This window comes from Schistocerca americana, chromosome 8 (assembly GCF_021461395.2).
Source record: "Schistocerca americana isolate TAMUIC-IGC-003095 chromosome 8, iqSchAmer2.1, whole genome shotgun sequence".
Taxonomy (NCBI): domain Eukaryota; kingdom Metazoa; phylum Arthropoda; class Insecta; order Orthoptera; family Acrididae; genus Schistocerca; species Schistocerca americana.
The window spans coordinates 263611067-263631096 of NC_060126.1; the positions used below are offsets into that span (position 1 = coordinate 263611067).

Genomic DNA, 20030 nt, shown 5'->3' on the forward strand with positions numbered 1-20030 from the left:
TTCACAATTGTTAGTTCAAGCTGCTACAATAGTGGGAATAAAATAAGTCTCGGTATCCTTTGAGTGGACAGTATAGTGTAAAAGTCTGATGCTTCAGCCATTTTGCAGGTTACCTTAGTCAGAATTAGGGTTATAAATTTATGTCACGGCACAGTAATAAGCTCAACAGAATTACTGAAACTGATAATGGCCATGGAAGCCAATGGTCACGTGTTTTTGAGTGCAGGATATTTTAACTTACATCTTCATCTAAAGGCACTATCTGATGTGAGCCATCTGTAGTAACAAGCACTGCTGCATGTCTCATGGGGCACACAAGGAACATTTTGTCATTACGTGGGTTGAACTGCACCTGAAAAACAAAAAAGATAATTACATTGTTTTAAATAGAGGGTTTGCTAAAATAACTGCAACAAGTTCCCTGAAATACACAGTTATATAACACAAGGAATGTGCTAATCATATGGCAGTGTCTTATGCCTGAGGCATTAGGCATAAAAGACATGGTTACACATTACCGGTTAAAAGCTGCTTTGCCCCCTAACAAAGTGTGAGATCTGAAGTTTGCTGGACTGAAAACATACGATGTAAGAGGTCCCTTGATTTGTGACTACTCTCATCACCTTTCAACAGAAAACCACAGTTGTACTCAGCAAGTGTGTAAGTTGCAGTTGATTTGCACCTCTATATGAGTTCTCTACAAGTTTTCAGCACTACAATTTTTTTTTTATAGAGTTAGATTTTTATGAGTGAACAAGGTTGTAATTTGTTGCCAAGGTTGTTTCTAGTGGCCAGTGACTAAAATAGTATTTTGTCACAAGTGTGTATCACATGGATGTATGCAATATTGTGAAACATTTATTGACGTTTATTTCATATATTCCACATGCACAATGACTGAATACTGCACATTAATAAGACAAAGAGAAGAAAAGCCTCACTATGGAGCTTACATCTCAGTCAGACAAAGAATATACACTGCAGCAGAGAAACACGTGGAACGGACGAGCATGCCAGAAGCAGAACTTCAAATAAGACATTATTTTTACATTGCAAATGTTTCTGCACTGATCTTAAAATCGTACATCTTTGTGTGTATGGGTGTTGACCAGTAGGGGAATGGTCAGCTATGATGGTTTCTTGAACAATGAACACATTGCCTCGAGAGAATTTTTAATATTACTGTGAGTACATTATGAAATGAAAGTCCATCAGAACAATGATAAACATGTTGTGATTGCTCTGTGAATTTTAAGTTGATGCCTACTGAAACTGAAATTACAAATTTTACAAAATTGCAATCAAGAGAATCTTTAAAAGCAAAAATTGACATGATCAATTACAGTGTTTCAGCGTAGTATAGACAAGGATATACTGGAGTCTTTCACAAACAAATTTCTTTCTCCTTAGTGACTGCAATCTTAGTCACCAGGTACAGTCTGAACAATGTCTGATTTTTGAAGTTGTCTGTGGTGACATCAAGCTGGAGATATCCAGCCTTGGCTCTGTTTGGAGATTTCATGCGCAACTCGAACCCGAGGTCCTCCAGCTCTTCTTTAAGGTGATCATGTTGCACTGTCAGTGTCAGGTTGCGAAGTTTAGCCTTGATTACCTTTCTATGTGCATGCCATAATCATAAAATGGCCACTGGTTGCAGCCACTTCACCCGTCATGTGGCTTTAGTCATCATCATCACAGTTGTGGATGTTGATCTACCCAGTCTTTCCCAGCAGATTTCACAGTAAAGGTTTCCTTGACGTATTGTGACACAGTCTCCAGAAATCTTTGGTACTTGTCTACCTGAATACCTGTTGTGGACTCTGCTCCTTCCGCATGGCAGGTTGTTGGCTGTGCGAATTACATCACCTGCAGTAACTAATGCATCATCTTTGTCAAGGACTGCAAAAGCATCACCTGGGCCATAGTGTTGCGACTCAACACTACTCTCCGTCCTCGATGTGCAGTCAATTTTTGCATGCTTGGCCGCTAAAGCTGACTAGCCTCTCTGGTCCATAACTTTCAATTTGTGTCCCCTGCTGGTGTGTGGAATGCTTGTGGCAGATTTCTTCCTCCTGTCGCCATCTTCTTCTGATGCTGCATTCACCTGGCATTTGCAATGTTTTTGATGTTCCTTGGTGAAGAGAAACTCTTCAGTCTGCTTCATCGTGCCCTCCTGTAGCCTCACCTTCTGGTGGCTCTGTGTGCTCCAGACGTTTGTGGCACTTCTTCCCACATTGCTTGCTATCAAAAAACTGCTCAGTCCACCATTCTCTGACAGTTTCTATCGTTGGTAAGCATCCTCTAACTCCACCATGATGGCAGCAGTTGTCTCTTGAATAAGCTGGAGCTTTTTAGTGCCCTCTGGCGTGCTAGAGTTGAATGGATCTGTCACCTCCATCTCTTCTTGTTTAGCCAAAATCTTCTCCTCTGCTGTTATCATCATAGTTGGAGGATTGGATGGGCCTTCGATGGAGTCAGCTCTAACAGATTGCAATCCGCTATGGTCACTGCTCTGTTAAGAGCATCGCTAAACTCAGGCTGGGCCCATAATATCTTGGGCCTGAGGCTGAGGGATGACTGAGCCATGGGCGACTTGTTCTGTTATTTTACTCTGGGACTCTACACTATGTGTATGTATTTCTAAGTGGATAAGAGTACTGAGTTTGGTTTCTCTTCTGCTCTCATATTATTTTTCAAAATGTTATCTGTTTCATTCTTCTGCCTGCCTCCTCCCCCCTTACAATATATTCAACTATTAAAAATTTGATGTTTTCCAATTTATAATTTACAAATTCCAAGTTGTGATATATGAATGACAAGCCATTCTATCCATTTCTACAAACCATGAAACAAAAAATTCTACTGCAGCAGCAATACAAATGAAAAATATAGCACTGTTCTCTTAGATGGGACGTAAGCCATGACAGAGAGGTCAGAAACCATATACGTTAAAGATGAAATGGTGAGTGGTCAATACATGTATAAAAAGCAGACTCTACAATGCAACAGTAGATTGTTTATATAAACAGACTTCCTGCACTGAAAAATAATAGGAAGTTAAAAGCCTTGAAGTCTTCTCAACTTTTAATGTGCCACATCACTCAATAAGTTTGTTTTAGTGTAATACTCTGTCCTCTCAATCACACTTTAGAAACCAAGCTAAGATGCATATCTGCTCCATTTTTTGCATCAGATACATCTTTTGCAACCCGCTATTGAACAAGGCCATTCCTAGAAACAGGAGTGTCATGCAGAAGTTTATTAAGTCAGTGTGTAGACAGGTGAGCAATAATGTGGAATGCAATATGCCCATGAAGAATTATAATTTTGTTTGGTTAGATATTCCCCATCTTCTGCACAGAGTTCAGAAGTAGAGCAAATCATAAATGACCACAGAACCACACTAATTTCCACATCGTGTGATACTTCACCATGTTAAGTACTTCAGTCAAGCAGGGCAATGTACAGTTTGTGGACCCTCCTAGTTTTGATTTTGGTAATCTACTACGTATATGACCTCCAGCTATTAATTCCTCTTTACTCTGTGTAGAGAGAACCTATTCTCCAAAGTCTAGGAATGCTGTGGGAGTTGCAACTACTACATGTAAGTAAGGTCTACTGCACATCCTTTATGTCTCTTTGTGAATGGAGTAGATTTGTTACAGAAACATCTTTCTGGACAAATGGCCAATTATGTCTGTCACAACACAAACAGCAGCACTATTCACTAGACATTTAATAAAACTTGGAACTGTGCCTGATAAATACATAACCAGTCAAGAAATTTAAGGTTGATTGGAATCCACATTTTATCAAAATCACTATTACAAGCAATGAGAGAGGGTGCTACCAACATGATCCAGAGACCAAGCATCAGTCAATAGCATGGTGATCACTGTCTTCCCCCCTTCCAAAATTGGTAATTAAGACGATGTTGATTGCTTTTCTTGACAGCAAGGGCTTGATCCATCAGGAATGTACCCAGCAGTCAAACTATCAATGTAAGAGTTTACAAGGGAGTCTTGAAAAGGCTGCTGCGACACAACCAGTGGCTCAGCTAGAACTGTACCGAAGTGAGCAGTTGAAATTCTTCCTCAAAAACACCTGCCCGCAATCCGCGTGTACAACTTTTTTGCTTAAAAGTACAGAGACTGTATTTCAGCACCCTCCTTACTTTTTAGATTTGGTGCCAACAGACATCTTGTTGTTTCCTCAGCTTAAAAAAAACCTGAAATGCTTACACTTCGCAGACGTTAGGGATATACAACAACATGTGATCATGGTGCTTTGAGTGATTCCACAAGAAGCATTTGCTGACTGTTTCCACCAGCTTTACGACTGATGACAAGAGTGTGTTGTAGCTAATGGTGATTACCTTGCAAGCCTTTAAAGGTATCATTTTCTGAGACCATTCACCAAACTTTTCAGATGCACCTTGCACGAGCTGTTATTGGTGAACAATAAAAAGGTGTTGCCACAGCAACTGGAAGTGTAGTCACAAGGTACCTTAGCATACAACAGTTCTAGCAATTCAAATAATCAGGTAGCAATCACTCCATAGCATTTTTTTAATGTCTTCCTGAGTTGACAGACAAAAGAAATGAAGAGTGGATTTGATGATAGGTGCGGGAAGAAGTAAAATTTTAAATAATGACATAAGTGTCTGATTTCTGGGCTTAAAATTCTCTTAAATGGCTCATCCTCAATGTGTGTATTTTTAAATGAGAGTCTAACACTCTGTGATTTAAGAAATTCATTGCACATACTCGCACGTAAAAGGAAATTTACTTTGAAAGTAATGCTTTTCAAATCACCATTCACAATATCTTCCAGCGATCTGCCAGAAATAGTTCATTTCAGCAGTTGCCAGAGAGTGCCAGAAAACAGGCGTTATTGTGTGTGTACATCTACAATGACATAGGAAGCCCATATATCCGTACATGTAAAACATTAAAGAGATCTTAAATTATGTCATTAAACAAACAAGAGTATCCTCTAGGATACTCCAAAAGCATCAGAATTCCGTAAACCATACTAAAATGCATAATTTGGTTTAAAATACAGATTCGTGTGTCCAGATACAAAATGAAGTACGCTCCAACCTGATATTGGGCTTTTCAGTGTGGTTTTCGAGATTTAAATTTTCGTAGATGTATCTGATGTTTGCATCTTTATTATGTCATAACGCCAAACATACCAGAAAATGAAAACATGCAGTTGAAATTCAGTGAACAGTTGAAACTAGCCAATAGTGAGGAATGAAACACTTTTTTTCAAGTAAATTGACTGCCTCAGCAGAAAAGATGATTAAAAGCCAAATTTCTTTAAATTTTGAAAATTTACTGACTGTGATCCAGCAACCATATGCTATTTAATTACAGAACCGTAGTGGCTGTATATACATTCTGTAACCAAATTTCTTTAGCAAACTGACAAAAAAATTTTTCATTGTTCCACAAGGCGATTAATGCTTGACTGTTAAAAAGGTGGAAATAAAATAAAATCTGAAAACTGAAACTAATAATGTATTTTAGCCTTCCGTAATCATGTGGATGTATTTTAATTCACTTGATAGCTCCAAGCCACAGAATCAATTTTGTTTTCATTTGACGTGAGAGCTGTAATCCGAGAGAAATCAACAAAATCACTAAATGTAAATATGGGTCACGTGAGACTATCCCCCTTTGCACTACAACTCAAGACTGCTCTGCAGATTCTGGTAGCTTGGGCACAACAGAAAAGATTTTCCGGGTAGCATCTGGCTGCTTGCTGCTATTGCCTATATAGCTAACAGTCACACTTCATATAGCTAGAAATGAGAGAAGGCACTGCTCCTATGCGTCTCAACTGCACATGCGCATGAGCCTGCTGGCAACTACTCAAATAAATCTGATGTAAAAAGTTGTGATGTCAAGCTCATCAGAAGCATTTTGTTTTATGAAGCATTGCATAGTCTTCATCCTTTGACACATTTTGCTGTTGGCAGCCACTTGTGCGAACACTGTGTCCTGTTGTTGTATACGGTGCATTTTCCTTGTAACGTAAGTTTTACTTTCGTTATTTTCTCTTATTTATGTTTCATTGCTGCAATAGTATTCCCCAGCAGCAGGTTACAGTAAGTCTTTGTTAGATTATTGGTTATTACCAGTCAAAGTTAAAAAAATTAACTGAAAAGCAAAACAATGAAAACCTCCTGGATTTCTAAAAAATTCCCAGGTTTGTCCCAGATGAAAAAAATCCCCAGGTTTTTCCTGGATTTCTCGGCGCGTATACACCCTGTTAGAGCAGCATGAGCAGGGTACTCCAACCACCTTGGATTTTGAAGATCTAACGTGGCAAGTGGACAGAATTGGGCACAACATTCCTCAAGAGGACATCCAACAACTGTCAATTAATGCTACGCCGAATTAGTAGCTGCATAAGGGCAACAGATGGACCAATACATTAATGACTTATTACTCAATTTCTGAAGCTCTTCCTCTCATCCAATTTTTCTCAAATTTTAATCATTTGTTTGTCTGTAAATGTACATCACATCTCCTGGTTTCCGTCTCATTCCGATAGTTCTTCCATCGTGCGTAGTTTTTGTCGTCTTAGAGTGAACATTCTTTCCTTTTTCTGTTCTCTTTTCATCCTGCTGAAAAAATTCCTAAAATTTAGGTCCAGATTCAACAGTGTTTTCAAACACATGCATATATCAGCCAGGCTCTAGCTATTTTTGCACCAGGAGCAGCTGAGAGGACGGCACTCTCCATCAGTCATTAAAACAATGAGAGTACTCTTTGTTTTCCTTACCTTGAGGATTGGTGACGGAAAACGATACTTCTGGTCACATTCTCCAGACAGAACATCCCAGGTGCAAACATTATTGTCTGTTGAAGCACTAAGCAGCTTATGTCCATTCCTTGACCAACTGAAATGTGCAAAAATAAAAACAGGCCATAACATTATAAGGGGATTTAAAAGATAAACTTTTATGATCTACATTTATGTAGAAAAAATGTAATCCGTTAAACAGTGTGTCCCAATAGCGCACTAAGTGATCATATTTGGTTGCATCCGTTCATATACTGCTATGAGCTACACAGTTGAAGGTACAATAAGATTCTATTTTTGAAGAGACTAGATTGTCTTAACTCCAAAAAACACCTTAAACGCACTAAAATATGAGGCTGAAACAGGGTAGTTAAAAATATAAAAAAATGTAAAAGTCTGCTTGTGTGAGAAATCTGTACATGTAACATGGATTTAGAGGTCTGTCATTGTGGTTATCATATAAATATCTAGACATCTCATAAAAGTCTAGTTATCATGTCAAGTGTAGATATCATATAAAAGTCTACATCAGAGCCGGTGTTGTACTTATGTGTTCTGTGCAGCAATGTTGCCAATGCTCACAATGAGGTATGATGGGAAGGAAATGGGTATGTTTGCTCCTGTGTCTATGCAGCCAACGGGAGAGCAGGAGACAAAATCTTTCGAAGGAATACTGTGGCATTCTCCCATCATTATCTTATTCTCCCATCATTATCTCACAACCTCTGAAACCTTTACACATTCACAAGAAACAGGCAAATATTTTATTAACTTAATTTAAGCTGTACTGTTAGATCACTACCTAACCATAAACTCATAATTCATGAAATATTCAGAAGAAACAAATATATGTGACAATGAAGTGTATAAATTTAATGCTTGCAAGTAAAACTGATGTACTGCAACTGAACCTAGGTGTCGAGCTAAGCCAGTGATCAGACTGTTGTCACAACCAAGTTTTTTTATTTGTTCGCTTTGCCAACTCACAACCAAACAGTTAGGCCTACATTCCAACCTAGCCCAAAACTCGAGCTAATGTACAGTTAAGTTTGTCACCACCTTTCAGCTCCCAATTCCTTGGCTTTGCCAACTCACAACCGAACATTCCAATGTAAGGGTCATTACTACAAAAAGAAATCTTTCTTGTCCCAGCACAATACGTGAAGCAGAAATCTTTACAGGCTATTAAATCTATATAAAAATTATTAAGATATATATTGTAACATACTATACTGACAAAAATTTTATGATGTAATTTTAAAAACTGACCACAGAATGGACTACCCCAGCTCCAGTATGCTCAGTTGTAACGAGTTCAAAATATATTTCTTAAGTAAATATTATTTTCTAACATACATACTTTAACTTAAAAAGAAATTGCAAAAGGGACTACGTTTTACAATATTCTAAACTCATGTCCCAAATTTTATGTTGTGTTCACAGACACAAATGCTAATTGCTATAGCCACACCAGAGGGCAGCAGTAGTATTTTTATAATATTGATGAAGACTAGCAAGCAGCCATTTTGTCAAAAGACATTACTGTATGTAGTTGATGACTTGCTTGGGAGAGGAAAGGTTGCTATTAAGGTAAATTTTTGTCCATGGTTATCTTCATTGTGTCACATCTGCGCCCATGATCACTTTACGTTTAGATGTAAAATAACATGTAATCATTTATGAATCAAAGGTATTGTTAATATGTTTAAATTAATTATATAACATATTATTTATAAATTTACTGTAACTGTTTAAATTCAACATTTTAGAAAATCTTTCATGCCCGTAGACATCACATCCATCGATATGGTGTGTCCACAGGTATGACATTCATGTTGATGAATGTAACAAACATTAAGTCAGGCTACAAAACTTTGCACTTTTTCTTACTTTATAATCCATAATTTCTGAGTGTAATACATTACCTTATACTATAACTAAATATGCTTAATTGTAATAAGTCATTGTAAGAGCTAATTTTTTCACTACACTTTATTTACTTTGCATATGATGTAGGACTGCATTATTTTATTAAATATTATCAAATAAAAACCATCATATTGAAAATATTTAAGTGGGACCCATGCATGTGTACGTTTTAGACAGGTATCTCACAAAACAAGGAAGGTAATGCTGCTGTGATTGTTACATTTGATGTTATTAATAGGGGTAAAAAGATACTTATAATTCATAAACTTTCAAATTTCAGTCTTTAGGGTATTCAGTAAAAGCATTGTTTTCATGGGATGTGAGACTTCTGAACGCAAAAATAGTTTAGCTTAAAAGTTTAAAATACAATTAATCAAATTTCTGGAATAAATACAAGTCATACCCATAAAAGAAACAAGCGTAAGTGCCTCGGTATGAGGAGAGAAGGGGAAAGGATTAAAAATTACCCACAAAAACATGTGATACAGAATATGAGAGAAAGGAAAAACCTGCAAAAACAAAATATCTGACATAGAAAATAGAGAGAGAAGAAAGATCAGAAGAGAATGGAGAAACAGGACTACAAACACCCTGAAAACAAGGAAAAAAGACCTGGAGATGCAGAAGAATATACAAATCTCACCTTACAGTCCAGAACCATATGAACATGATCTTTCTGGACGAAGAGTAAACAAGATTTTTGTGGACCAAGTAAAGAAGGAAGCAGAAATCTTTACAGGCTATTAAATCTATATAAAAATTATTCTCCATTCTCTTCTGAAAGAAGGAAGAGATGTGAAAAAGAAAATAAGGAGAAGAAAAGTACATGGTCCAAAAAGTAAAATTATGAAATCAGAGAAATAGAAAAATAAATATAAAAAGAAAATGGAGAAGTACAAGAAGTATTAAAGGCTTCTCCAGGAGACAGAAGGTACACCACAGAAAATGGTGAACAAAATTGTACAAGGGAAAAAGTCTTTAGCACAAGTTACAAGAGCAATATTTTTAGGTTAAGCTATAACAATGGAATGGAAAATAATTTATTGCTTTAATAGTGCTTAAATATAAACTCAACTGTGGTTACAAATAGACTAATAAGTTTGTAACTGAAATTTAAGCTCATTTTTATTTACCAAAGAAAGTACAAGCAATTATCTAATTTATAATCATGTCAGTGTCCCAAAATTTTGTGTCCATGGACCTATACTGTCACATCTGTGGACATGGACAATCTTTACAATTTTTTCTGCCGCAATATGTTTTATTGAACTGGAAAAATTACGCAGTTTCATAACAAGTATTAGTGTACCATTTTTAAGAAAATAAACATTTTTAATACATTTCATTTTTTAAAAATTTTTTTGCCAAAAGATTGCTTTTTGTGAGAACAACCGATACCCACCACCTTGAGACATAATTGTAAAAAACAGGCAAGTATTTGTGACAGTGAAAATAATACATTTAATTGCTGCCCATTTCACTTGCAGCAATTTAAGTTGTGGTATTTAGTCCCAACCTAACCACAACATCGCAATTAATGACATGTTAAGGAAAAAACAATCAAATATTTATGACAACAGCTAAGAAGAAAATTGTTTCTACTTTGGAACTAGAAATTCGTTTTCTCCTCTTTCATTGGTTACTTGAAAGTATCATCCTATTGGCTACAGGAAACATGTTTTACCTACCTATGAGCAGCAGACAAACACTGCCATGACTATAACTGGCCCTGACTCGAACTGTTATAGTAGGCTTTCATTTCTTTTTCTGTATCTGGTACAGCCCAGAACCTGCATCGCATGTGCAGGCAACCTGGTTCGTGTCACACGACAGCAAAAGATACGTGGCCGAACAAGATATTATTTGTAGCGCATGCGTGCAACTGACTGCGAGAAAGCAGCACTATCGCTGACTCTCTCTCTATTCCTTGAACTAAGAGAGCTTTGGTTTGATGTTAATTATTGTGAAAAGATATAGTCTAGCTTCTGATCTTAATGAATATGGACAAATGTATTACTACTTAAGACAGAAGGCAGTGTTGCGAGACCGCCATCTTTAATTGAAAGGCATTTTCTGATTTCAGGTGAGAATAATAAGCCAATATACCAATTCTCAGCAGCATAAACAAGGAGTGCATTGCATAAATTATTCTCCATCTTACGGTTTCACATTTTAAAATATTTGTGCATGCTTACGAGACATTTCTTTGGACTCTAGAAGCTCCAACTTGCAAGCTCTATACAATCATTAATTTAAAGACTTTTAAACAAATCCTCTTTGATGGACAGACTTCCATAGAAAGGAGAATTGGTTGATTGACTGATTAATTGAGAGGGGTTATGGGACCAAATGGCGAGGTCATCAGTCCCGCAATTCTGAAGTTAGTCACAGAAGAAAGAGGGTCCACTAACAGTGGACAGATCCAGTCAGGGGACTCAAATTATAAAATAATAAACATTAAAGACACACAGTAAAGGCATAAAAGGTGAGACCAAATCTAAAAACTGGAAAAGAAGTGGTAGCAGACCGAGAAGACTGCAAAAGAAGTTCCAACCACAACCAACCTGTCCCTGCTCCAAGACTAAAGTAAAACCTTATATTCGGAAATAAAAACCACTTTCACAGAGGAAACTGAAGACCAGTTCAACCATCCGTGAATTGTCTGCTAATATTAAATTTAAGGGATCTGGAAGATGATACTTAGCATGAAGGGACAAATGAAGGGGACATTCCACCAATATGTGAGATATTGTCAGCCTGGCTCCACAACCACACTGTGCGGGTGGGTTGTTACATAGGAGGAAACAATGGGTGAGCCGGGTATGGTCAATGTGTAAACGGCATAAAATAGTGGACTCCTTCTGAGAGGAGCAGAAGTAAGAGTGCCAAACTGCAGTAGACTCCTTGATCGTGTGGAGTATTACTATGAGCAGTAGTGCTCTAGATTGCATTCCACTTTTGTGCAAAGAGAGATTTGACATAGATCTGCATATCAGCATCATGAAAGGAAATGGAGGTAAGCATCTGCTTCTCTAGCCAAATGGTCAGCCAGTTCTTTCCCTGGGATGCCTACATGACTTGGGACCCAGAGAAAGACAACTAACAGGCGGCATGCTCAAGGGCAGAGAGGTCATGGATAGTACAAACCAAAGGGTGATGAGAGGAGCATCGGTCGAGAGCCTGCAGGCTGCTCATGGAGTCTGAACAAATTAAAACACTGTAGAGGGAGGCCTGAGAAATAAAAAGGAGGGCCCTGTGAATGGCTAGAAGCTCTGCTGTGAATACACTACATTATCCCAGCAATAAATGGTGTTCAAAGCCAGTCCTAATCGGTGGTCTAGGCACCATCCAAGAGGGTGGCAGTACCGGAGGAAAGACATGGGGTGCAGTCCAGTGAGTGGAGATCCGACAGGGGGAAGTGAGACACAGGCCAACCGACAATCCCACCCAAGGGCGGGTGTTAGGAGGGAGACATCCGCGGTTGGCAAAGAGCACAGGGTACACAGGATGGTCAGGGAATTGGCGAATGGTGATTGTGTAAGAAACAAGGAGTTGGCTCCGTCGTATGTGTAGAGGGGAAATCCCTGCTTCGGTGAGGAGACTATCAACAAGACTAATGTGAAACACAATAGCCAGATGCACGCCACAATGATGGACAGGGTCAAGCAGTTTCAAAGTGGAAGGAGTTGTTGAGCCATAAACCTGACTACCATAATCTAGTCCGAGCTACATGTAGTCTACAGGTGGCGAATGTGGGGCAGCCCTGTCAGCTTGTTATAAAAAATAAGGCCCAAGAAAGAGGACTGTGCTACAACATCTAGGAGGTGATGGCCTAAATAAATTTCTGGACTGGGGTGTACTGTAGGTCAATGACAAAATGCATAACCCGCATTCTGGAGGGAGAAAGCTGAAATCCATGGGAGGTGGCCCACGCAGAGGCCCATTGGATGCCGCCTTGGAGCTGGCACTAAGCAGATGCTACCGAGTGGGAGCTGCACCAAATGCAAAAATCGTCAACGTACAACACCGGGGTAACCAGAGGCCCACAACTCATGACAATGAGGAAGTGTGTGACACTTAGCACAGAATCCTGTGGGATATCGTTCTCCTGAATCTGAGGGCCGCTGAGGGAAGTGCCAACTTGAGCACGGAAGAGCCGGTGAGATAAAAACTCGCACAGGTAAAAATCGGAAGGGAATCGTGGAAGCACCAGTCATGGAGGGTTACTAAAATGTGATGGCGCCAAGCCACGTTGTACGCCTTATGTATGTCAAAGAAGAGGTAGACAAGGTGCCGGCAGTGTGTAAAGGCCTGTCAGATGGCTGATTCCAATCTGAGTAAATGGTCAGTTGGAGAGGGTCCTGCCCAGAAGCCACACTGATGCGGGGACAAAAGGCTCCAAGATTTGACTACCCAACATAATCTGAAGCTGACTATCCTCTCAAGCAGTTTACAAAGTACATTCGTCAGGCTAATTGGGTGGTAGTTATCAAGAGACTTTGGGTTCTTCCTGGGGTTAAGGATGGGGATAACTATACTGTCTTGCCATTGTGACGGAAAAGCACCCGAGAGACAAAAGTGGTTGAAGACCCTGAGGAGATGCTGCCCTGGGGTACGCCCAGGCGTTGGATCATCTGGTTGTGGATGGAATCCGGACTTGGGGCCGTGTCTTTGGAAGAGGTAAGAGCCTGCAACAATTCCCATTCAGTGAAGGGCACATTATAGGGCTCAGGGTGGTGGAGGACGAAACAGAGTGGGGTCTGTTCAACTCTGTTTCTGCCAGAGAAAGGTAGTAGGATAGGGAAAGGACGCCGATGCCACGCAAAGTGTGTTGCAAGGTGTTCCGTGAGGACCAATGGATCAGTGCACAGAGCAACCTGGAGGTTAAGACGCTGGACAATTGACTGTCGCTGGTGACCCAGAAGGCCATGGAGCTTGGACCAAACTTGCGATGAAGAGGCTTACGTCCCCAGGGAGGAAATATAGTGCTCCCAGCATTCCTTTTTACTCCGTTTAATAAGGTTATGAGCCTTAGCATGGAAACGCTTAAAAGCGGGGAGGTTGGTCTGTGAAGGATTTTGCTTAAATTGTTGCAGAGCCCGTTGGCAGTCCTGGACAGCAACAGCGACATCCTCAGTCCTCCACGGTACTGGTCATGACGAGAGGGATCTGTGGATAGGGGGACAGCAGTGCCAGCAGCATGAAGAATAGTGGCAGACACCTTGTACGACTACATCAATGGATTTTGAGAAGGAGCTGTTGAAGTGCACAGTAGACATTTACAAAAGGCCAACTGGCCCTGTGGAATGCCCGACGTGGGGACCTGTCTGCCTGGCGACAGCAGGGGAACGATAGAATCACCGGAAAGTGGTCACTGTCACAAAGGTCATCATAGGTTGACCAATGTAGGGAAGCCATGAGGGCAGGGGAGTCATGAGGTCGATAGCAGAGAAGGTGCCATGAGCGGCACTGAAGGGGGTAGGGGAACCATCATTGAGGAGACACGAACCTAGGTCCGTGATAGGTTGGTCAATTAGGAGACCCCTACCCATTGAAGTGACACTCCCCCACAGTGGGTAGTGGGCATTGAAGCCCCCAAGGAGAAGAAATGGGGGCAGGAGTTGCTGGATTAAGGCAGACAGTTCAGCGTAAGGAAGCGGCCTACCTGGAGGGAGGTAGACATTGCAAATGGTGAGTGCCAGATTCATTTGCACTCTAACCACTATTGCTTCCAAGTTGACATACAGGGGGATCCATTCAATAATGACATCAGAACGAACCAAAGTGCAGACTCCACCAGATGCTACCCTGAGGCTGGCACGGTTCCGAACAGAACGCTTGATAACCACAAAATATTGGGGAGTGGTCATCACAGAAATGCGTTTCTTGAAGGGCAAGACAGAACGCAGAATAAGAGAAGACAAGACGTTGCATTTCCGGTGGGTGATGATAGTATCCATTGCAATTCCACTGGATGATCGTGTGGCGAAAGTCCAAGTTAGACTTAAAGAAGCCAAGGAGGAGGTTATGTCCCTCGATCAGCAGCTGTCGCCAACATGTATGGGATGACTTCCATAAATAAAATGTCAATGTCAGAATGCGGCGGGAACATGCTACCTCCAGGGGCACCTTGTCTTGGGACTTATGTTTCTTTTTTTTTTCTTCTCTTTCGGAGGTGGAGGGGGGCAGGGCACAGAGGGAGTACAGGTGTCTGCAAGATCTGGAACCGAAAGAGAGCGGGTGACCTTGAGGCGCACAGACGGTGTGGCTTGTGGCTAAGTGGTGGAAGGAGTCTTCCAGCCTGAGAGACACTGGGGAGAGGGGTCCCAGGAGCAAGCCCAATCACCGGCAGGTGCTGAAGAAGGAGGGCACTTCTTTGGCCAGGGAGGGCAGTGGCGGATTCATATGAGGGGTGTGCGGGACACGCCCACCTCCCCTTGCAGGGCCACCTGCATCACCCCCGCCAGTCAGCCCGCAAGCTATTCATTTGTTTCTTTTGTCAGTAGACTTCGAGTGAATCGAGTTATCAAGTAGTTGTACTTTCCTATGTAGATGCGCGTCCATGTTATCTTTTTTTTTTTTTTTTAAAAAAAATCAGTCTTCTGACTGGTTTGATGGGGCCTGCCACGAATTCCTCTCCTGTGCTAACTTCATCTCAGAGTAGCACTTGCAAACCTCTACATCCTCAATTATTTGCTGGACGTATTCCAGTCTCTGTCTCCCTCTACAGTTCACTCTAGTACCATGAAAGTCATTCTCTGATGTTTTAACAGATGACTTATCATCCTGTCCCTTCTCCTTAACAGTGTTTTCCACATATTCCTTTCCTCTCCAATTCTGCGCAGAACCTCCTCATTCCTTACCTTATCAGTCCATCTAATTTTCAACATTCATCTGTAGCAACACACCTCAAATGCTTCGAATTCTCTTCTGTTTCCCACAGTCCACGTTTGACTACTAAACAATGCTGTACTCCAGATGTACATTCTCAGAAATTTCTTCCTCAAATTAAGGCCGATATTTATTATTAGTAGACTTCTCTTGGCCAGGAATGCCCTTTTTGCCATTGCTAGTCTGCTTTTGATGTCCTCCTTGCTCCATCTGTCATTGGTTATTTTGCTCCCTAGGTAGCAGAATTCCTTAACTTCACCTACTTCGTGACCATCAACCCTAATGTTAAGTTTCTCACTGTTCTCATTTCTACTACTTCTCATTACCTTTGCTTTTCTTTGATTTACTCTCAATTCATATTCTGTACTCATTAGACTGTTCATTCTGTTCAGCAGATCATGTAATTCTTCTTCACTTTCATTCAGGATAGCAATGTCACCAGCAAATCGTATTATTGATATCCTTTCACCTTGAATTTTAATTCCACTCCTGAACCTTTCTTTTATTATCATCATACAGAGTGAACAGGCTACATCCTTGTCTTACACTCTTTTTAATACGAGCACTTTGTTCTTGGTTGTCGTCTCTTACTATTCCCTCTTGGCTGTTGTACATATTGTATATGACCCGTATCTCCCTATAGCTTACCCCTACTGTTTTCAGAATTTCGAACATTTTGCACAATTTTACATTGTTGAATGCTTTTTCCAGGTCAACAAATCCTATGAACGTGTCTTTATTTTTCTTTAGTCTTGCTTCCATTATTACCCGTAACATCAGAATTACCTCTCTCGTGCCTTTACCTTTCCTAAAGCCAAACTGATCATCATCTAGCGAATCCTCAATTTTCTTTTCCATTCTTCTGTATATTATTCTTGTAAGCAACGCTGTTAAGCTGACTGTGCGATAATTCTTGCACTTTTCAGCTCTTGCCATCTTCAGAATTGTGTGGATGATACTTTTCCAAAAGTCAGACGGTATGTCACCAGACTCATACATTCTACACACCAAAGTGAATAGTTGTTTTGTTGCCACTTCCCCCAATGGTTTTATAAATTCTGATGAAATGTTATCTATCCCTTCTGCCTTATTTGATCTGAAGTCCTCCAAAGATCTTTTAAATTCTGATTCTAATACTGGATCCCCTATCTCTTCTAAATTGACTCCTGTTTCTTCTTCTATCACATCAGACAAATCTTCCTCCATATAGAGGCTTTCAATGTATTCTTTCCACCTATCCACTCTCTCCTCTGCATTTAACAGTGGAATTCTCATTGCACTCTCAATGTTATCACCCTTGCTTTTAATGTCACTGAAGGTTGTTTTGACTTTGCTGAATACTAAGTCTGTCCTCCCGACAATCATTTCTTTTTCAATGTCTTCACATTTTTCCTGCAACCATTTCGTCTTAGCTCCCCCCCCCCCTCCCCCCCCTTTTTTTAAAATTAGAGATGTCCATTCCTCTTCAACTGTACTGCCTACTGAGATATTCCTTATTGCTGAATCTATAGCCTTAGAGAAGTTCAACCATACCTCATCATTCCTTAGCACTCCTGTATCCCACTTCTTTGCGTATTGATTCTTTCCGACTAATGTCTTAAATTTCAGCCTACTCTTCATCACTACTATATTGTGATCTGAGTCTATATCTGCTCCTGGGTATGCCTTACAATCCAGTATCTGATTTCGGAATCTCTGTCTGACCAGGATATAATTTAAGTGAAATATTCCCGTATCATCCGGTCTTTTCCAAATATACCTCCTCTTCTTGTGATTCTTGAACAGAGTATTCACTATTACTAGCTGAAACTTGTTACAGAACTCAATTAGTCTTTCTCCTCTCTCATACCTTGTCCCAAGCCCTTATTCTACTGTAACCTTTTCTTCGACTCCTTCCGCAACAATGCATTCCAGTCCCCCATGATTATTAGATTTTCATCTCCCTTTACTTACTGTATTACCCTTTCAGTATCCTCATACACTTTCTCTATCTCTTCAAATTCAGCTTGCGACATCGGCACGTATACCTGAACTATCACTGTAGGTGTTGGTTTGCTGTCAATTCTGATAAGAACAACCCTGTCACTGAACTGTTCACAGTAACACACACTCTGCCCTAACTTCCTATTCATAACAAATCCTATTCCAGCTATACCATTTTGAGCAGCTGTTGATGTTACCCTATACTCATCTGACCAGAAATCCTTCTCTTCTTCCCACTTCACTTCACTGACCCCTACTGGATGTAGATTGAGCCTTTGCATTCCCTTTTTCAGATTTTCTAGTTTCCCTACCACATTCAAGCTTCTGACATTCCAAGACCCAACTCTTTTTCTCATGGTAACCTCCCCCTTGGCAGTCCCCTCCCAGAGATCCAAATGGGGGACCATTCCGGAATCCTTTGCCAATGGAGAGATCATCATGACCTTCTTCAATTACAGACCACATGTCCTGTGGACACACATTACGCATCTTTAATGCAGTGGTTTCCATTGCCTTCTGTATCCTCATGCTGTTAATCATTGCTGATTCTTCCGCCTTTAGGGGCAGTTTCCGCCCCTAGGACAAGAGAGTGCCCTGAACCTCTGTCTGCTCCTCCGTTGGCATAATGATGGTGACTTCTTATGCCAGAAGTCTAGTGCTATTGGCAATGTAATTAACCAATTTGGCAGGAAGAATAGGCACATAGAATTCATCTTTTAAGGAAGAGAAATGCAACTGCTACTTTTTTATATAATAAGATGGTATTTGGCTTTGTACATGTGTATAATCAGTTTAAATAAAACTTTCTTAAAACTTTGCATGTGACTTGATTACTTTTTTATTACGGTGCAAGAAAATATTGCTCAAGATATCTTTAGTGCCCCCCTACATCTACATTTATACTACGCAAGCCACCCAACGGTGTGTGGTGGAGGGCACTTTACGTGCCACTGTCATTACCTCCCTTTCTTGTTCCAGTCGCGTATGGTTTGCGGGAAGAACAACTGCCAGAAAACCTCTGTGCGTGCTCGAATCTCTCTAATTTTACATTTGTGATCTCCTCGGGAGGTATAAGTAGGGGGAAGCAATATATTCGATACTTCATCCAGAAATGCACCCTCTCGAAACCTGGACAGCAAGCTACACCGCGATGCAGAGTGCCTCTCTTGCAGAGTCTGCCAGCTGAGTTTGCTAAACATCTCCGTAACGCTATCACGCTTACCAAATAACACTGTGACGAAACGCGCTGCTCTTCTTTGGATCTTCTCTATCTCCTTTGTCAGCCCGACCTGGTATGGATCCCACACTGATGAGCAATAATCAAATATAGGTCGAACGAGTGTTTTGTAAGCCACCTCCTTTGTTGATGGACTACATTTTCTAAGGACTCTCCCAATGAATCTCAACCTGGTACCCGCCTTACCAACAATTAATTTTATATGATCATTCCACTTCAAATCGTTCCGTACACACACTCCCACATATTTTACAGAAGTAACTGCTACCAGTGTTTGTTCTGCTATCATATAATCATACAATAAAGGATCCTCCTTTCTATGTATTCGCAATACATTACATTTGTCTATGTTAAGGGTCAGTTGCCACTCCCTGCACCAAGTGCCTATCCGCTGCAGATCTTCCTGCATTTCGCTGCAATTTTCTAATGCTGCAACTTCTCTGTATACTACAGCATCATCCGCGAAAAGCCGCATGGAACTTCCGACACTATCTACTAGGTCATTTATATCTATTGTGAAAAGCAATGATCCCATAACACTCCCCTGTGGCATGCCAGAGGTTACTTTAACGTCTGTAGAAGTCTCTCCATTGAGAACAACATGCTGTGTTCTGTTTGCTAAAAAACTCTTTAATCCAGCCACACAGCTGGTCTGATATTCCATAGGCTCTTACTTTGTTTATCAGGCGACAGTGCGTAACTGTATCGAACACGTTCCGGAAGTAAAGGAAAATGGCATCTACCTGGGTGTCTGTATCGAATATTTTCTGGGTCTCGTGAACAAATAAAGCAAGTTGGGTCTCACACGATCGCTGTTTTTCGGAATCCATGTGATTCCTACAGAGTATATTCTGGGTTTCCAGAAATGACATGATACGCGAGCAAAAAACATGTTCTAAAATTCTGCAACAGATCGATGTCAGAGATTTAGGTCTATAGTTTTGCGCATCTGCTCAACGACCCTTCTTGAAGGCTGGGACTACCTGTGCTCTTTTCCAATCATTTGGAACCTTCCGTTCCTCTAGATACTTGCGGTACACGGCTGTTAGAAGGGGGGCAAGTTATTTCGCATACTCTGTGTAGAATCGAATTGGTATCCTGTCAGGTCCAGTGGACTTTCCTCTGTTGAGTGATTTCAGTTGCTTTTCTATTCCTTGGACACTTATTTCGATGT

At 40.5% G+C, this 20030-nt stretch overlaps 1 protein-coding gene across 1 annotated transcript in view; it reads right to left on the minus strand.

Moving 5' to 3' along the window:
• Positions 1 to 20030, minus strand: part of LOC124545319 (retinoblastoma-binding protein 5 homolog) — a 66707-nt gene that overhangs the window by 35770 nt on the left and 10907 nt on the right. The window contains exons 4-5 of the mRNA XM_047124220.1: positions 6796 to 6913; positions 242 to 352 (exon numbers count right to left, since the gene is read on the minus strand). Of these exons, the coding sequence (XP_046980176.1) occupies positions 242 to 352; positions 6796 to 6913 (229 nt within the window). The remainder of the gene's footprint in view (positions 1 to 241; positions 353 to 6795; positions 6914 to 20030) is intronic.